General features: G+C 41.6%; 1 protein-coding gene across 1 annotated transcript; it reads right to left on the reverse strand.

The window, feature by feature from the left end:
• Positions 1-367: 367 nt before the first annotated feature.
• On the reverse strand, positions 368-2955 carry LOC140798332 (uncharacterized). Its single transcript, XM_073152156.1, has 3 exons — positions 1812-2955; positions 796-1716; positions 368-709 (listed from the first exon to the last, which is right to left on the reverse strand). Exons 1-3 carry the CDS (start codon positions 2892-2894, stop codon positions 671-673), a joined length of 2043 nt encoding a protein of 680 aa, XP_073008257.1. The 5' UTR covers positions 2895-2955; the 3' UTR covers positions 368-670.
• Positions 2956-4215: the final 1260 nt, after the last annotated feature.

Here is a 4215-nt window from a genome sequence, read left to right on the forward strand (position 1 = left end):
GAAGATCAAAGAAAGAAATATACGGAACGGGACAATTGACTGAAAACGTCTCCCAACAACACTTAGAAGTCCACCTAAGTACAATATTAGGACATAAGCATCTATTTTCTTTTATAAGGTAAGCCCAAAATGTTTTCTTTCTAATCGACTGAAAACAACAAATAGTTTCCCACACAAATCAACAGATTCTCAAGAACACATTTTCACATAAGCATACAAATTAAATAACATGTAACAAGTACTAGCCAGCAGCACAGAAGAAGCAAGTTAACTGAAGGCATTTAAGTATAAAAATAGGAATAACACACTGGACCACTAGTCTAGATATATGAAATAATTTGCAGCAATTGCAACTGGTTTACTAGGATTGAAAGATTGAAGCTGCATACTTGAATTTCTCTTATAGTAAAGGTACAAAGTATGAGTTGAACTTTTATGAATTGAGAGTTTATATATGAAACTATATTATTGTAACTGAAATGCTATACTTGAAAATACATACAGATATGATATATTAAAAATGTAATTGAGATTTCCAACAGAACAACAGATAATAGATCCCAGCTACTTAATGCCGAAGTAGGAACAGCAGGGGATTATTACTACCTATACGCTCTCGGGGAATCACAAGCCGGCAGGAGGTAAGTGCCACCAAAGACTTCGTGTCATGCTAAATCTCCGATTTTAGGGATGCAGGCTTTGAGAGCACCTAAAGGATAAAAGAAAGAGCATTATGAAACAGCTTTGAAATGCAGCACATCAATCACAATACAAATAATGTGAGAAGAGGAATACTTCTGCAAAGCGTATCTGACGGTGCTGTGGTTTTGAAAGCTTACTGCTCGTCTCCAGCTTTGGATCAGTCGATGCATGCAAAGCTTGTTTCTTGGGCTGGAATTGGATACCTAAAAACGACTGTGAAGATGGCTTTTTTGATGACACAGTAGGCAAAGTGCGAGAAAGCCAGGAATCAGAAGGTGATTTAGGCAACTGTAGAGGGATTGTAGATGGCAAGCGAGTAACATCCTTCTTAACATGATCACCTTCCAAATGCATCAAGCCATCATTTTTGATATCCTGCTTCGAGATTTTGTTGCCATCCATCTCTCCATCTTTTGGTCTTTCCAAGCAATTTGATAAATGGGGCACGACAATCTCAGCAACTTTACGCTGCAATTCATCACTTTCACGAGCTTCTACAATACAACCTTCTTCCATTCTCTGACTTCTTTCTCCAAGCTCAAAATCATTCTCCCCTGAATTTACCTCGGTGCTGATCTCCGTAACGACATCTAAATAACTTGATTCTGAATCTCGTGTATCCTGCATATTAACAGAATCAACATAGAGAGTTTTCTCCCCTGCAGGGCTCATAGAACCCGATCCCTGCCGACTGCTGTGAGGGGTTGTCGCTTCCCAGTAATGCTCACTATCTTTCTCACACGAGTCGGATTGATCAGTCCTGCTACTCCTCCCCTCTCTAATTGGAACTCCAAGAGAACTTTTCTCATTGCGAACTGGCGATGCAGGAGCTTCATCTCGATAAGGTGATATCCCTTCTCCTGTAGACCGATGAAAAGGTGAGGACCCATCCGCCGTTTGCGAATCACTCCAGTAGTTAAGCTGGTTCGACTCGCTAGTCAACTTACTCCCATCTTCCACTTGTGGTTGATATCTCTGCCCCATCTTGTGCTTATAAACTGCATCCCATGAATGCTATAAACGAAGAGTAAATGAACACCATTTTAGCCAACAATAGTCAATAACACTTAAACAACTAAAAAGATGAGACCTTCCATAGCTCATTTTACCTCATCTTCCACTTGACCAAGAGTTGCATTAACTGAACTTCTGATCAATGGGCTACCAGACCTCCGTCCTCGTGGCGGTGGCAGCCGACCTCGGACCTTTACTCCAGGCACCGGATTTAGGAGACAAAAGGAGCTCTTGAGACAAAATTTAGGAAGCAGTCCACAACCCTTTGAAGGTAAATATCGTTTATCATCATAATCCTCATCCTCTTCCTCATCTTCCTCATAGCTCACCCCTCCCTCTACTCCTTTCGCATACTGCGAAACATAATTAGGTGTATGCTGTCGCGGAAGCTGAACTGGCCTCCGGTGCTCTCCAGCCATAATCGTCTCCACTGGCTTCTTTGCTTGCCGTCCCTTCCTGAATGTATACTGCGGCGACCCTATGGCCACTGCCTGGGCAGCCGGCAAGAATCTCCCCATCATAAAATCCTTTACTTGCGGGTCATTGGAGAATCCCCCTGAAGTGTTCGCAGAATCCGGCAAACCGCTCATGCCGCTGACGCTGCAATTCATGAAGAAGGATTCCGTCCGCGATAGCGTGTCGAGCGCATCCGAGAAATTGTCTTCTTCCTCCTCCTCGTTCTTGTCCTCCTCCTTCTCATCATCGCCAATATTACTATATGCTACATTTCTCTCCTCCTGCTGCATCTCAACCATTTCTTCGAACACCTTGTCTTCCCGACGCACTGGCTCCTCCGGAGGAGGCAGCGGATTCTCCACAGGAGGCTTCGCCTCGACGGTGGGAGAAGAACGGATCGTCCGGCGAGTCCGGACGCTGTTTCCGACGCAAGGTGGGAGTTTGGGAGCCATGGGAGGGCGGGAGGGGGAGGAATTTGAGTCCGGGTTGCCCTTGGGCTGCCCGGGGCGTTGCTCCCAGACGAAGGGGACGACCCCGGGGTTACGGACCGGGCCAGATTTGAGATCCGACTTATAAAACGGAAGGCTGGATCGTCTCCGATTCATCAAACCCTCGTCTTTACCTTTCTCCAGAGAAGACGAAGAAGCCGTCGCCGTCGCCGCGGCCGAGAAGCGCCGCACGGAGAGCAGAGGCGCCTCGAAGTCTAAGCGCTTGTCCGCCATAGAGCATCACCTTCCTCCTCACGATTTTGAGATCGAATTGGAGAGATATAAATATATATATATATATATATATATATATGTGTATATATATCGCCAAATCTACCGCCAGATAAAGGAAGGGAAATCGGCGAAATATGGCATCGAATTGGGAAAGGATTTAGAGAAGATATAGTGAATAACGATCCGACCTTTTCTTTTACTAAAGTAGGTTGGATTGCGCAATGGAGGAAAAAGAGAAGGAAAGGGATTGTTTGAGAAAGAAGCGAGCTTTTCTTTCTTGGTTGGAGAGAGAGAGAGAGAGAGAGAGAGTGGGGAAAGGGATGGAGTTGGACGGATCTATACGTCGGAGTTGGACTGGTTTACTGACTGTTCTTTTTGCACACCGCCCCCTATAAGTTCTGAATTATTGCAGAAGTCCTCCTTTTGACATATTTGCTAATCCCTCCTTTCTAAATTATATTAGCAAAGCTCCCAATGAATAAAATTGTACGAAAATATTTCCTAATGAATAAAATTGTTCTTGCAATAAATTTAATGGGAGGAGGTGATTTGCATAAAGCCTTTTTTTTTTCTTTTTCTTTTTTTTTCCTTTGCGTGGGAAGTTGTGGGTGGCTGTGGCCTGTGGGTGCGTTTACTTATTAGAGCCAGAAGGGTTTGGGATCTCGTGGGAAAACAGAAACCTTTTCTTTAATTAAAAGAGTGGAGTGTTAATGAGTGAGATTGGAGAGATTGGAGAAGGCAGCAGCACGAGAGTAGGATCTGGTTCTGGGTTTAACTCCAAAACGCTTATATTATATCTTTCTCACCCTTATTTAAATTATTCAAATAGTTTAAAACGTATTTAATGTTACTCGACATTTTGATACTTTAGTATAAGCACACACAAAAAAAAACGTAGAAATATTTTATATTTTAAACTTAAAGAAAGAAGGGCATTTTGATTAATTATTAATTTGTTGATTTTAAGTTAGTAATATCCTATAGTACTCAAATCTTAATAATTATATTTTAATAGTTTTGAGTGATAATTATATAAAGAGCCCTCTCTTGTCGCATAAGAAATGACAAATATAAATAATAGAAATAGTTACACCTAGTTCCCTAAATTATTGCTCATTTTTATGGTCCCCTCATTTTTTTTCTAACGCAATGACTATTTTACTGAAACACCTCTGCAGTTAGTTATTTATTTTTCTAACATAATGACACTCTTACTCAAATACTCCTTCAGTTAGTTAATTATTTATTTATTTTTTTAAAATATACTATTAATTTTAGACTCTGAGGAGAGAAGGATCATCATTGTATGCTCTCTTTTTTT

This window comes from Typha latifolia, chromosome 11, assembly GCF_019914945.1.
Source record: "Typha latifolia isolate L0001 chromosome 11, TyphaL0001v2, whole genome shotgun sequence".
In the NCBI taxonomy this organism is placed as follows: domain Eukaryota; kingdom Viridiplantae; phylum Streptophyta; class Magnoliopsida; order Poales; family Typhaceae; genus Typha; species Typha latifolia.

Excerpts from the sequence above, each read along its gene's own strand:
- LOC140798332 (XM_073152156.1), bottom strand. The coding sequence starts at position 2,894 with ATGGCGGACAAGCGCTTAGACTTCGAGGCGCCTCTGCTCTCCGTGCGG. Across the intron at positions 1,717-1,811 it reads TTGGTCAAGTGGAAGATGAG|CATTCATGGGATGCAGTTTA; the intron begins GTAAAATGAGCT and ends CTTCGTTTATAG. Across the intron at positions 710-795 it reads GTCAGATACGCTTTGCAGAA|GTGCTCTCAAAGCCTGCATC; the intron begins GTATTCCTCTTC and ends TTTATCCTTTAG.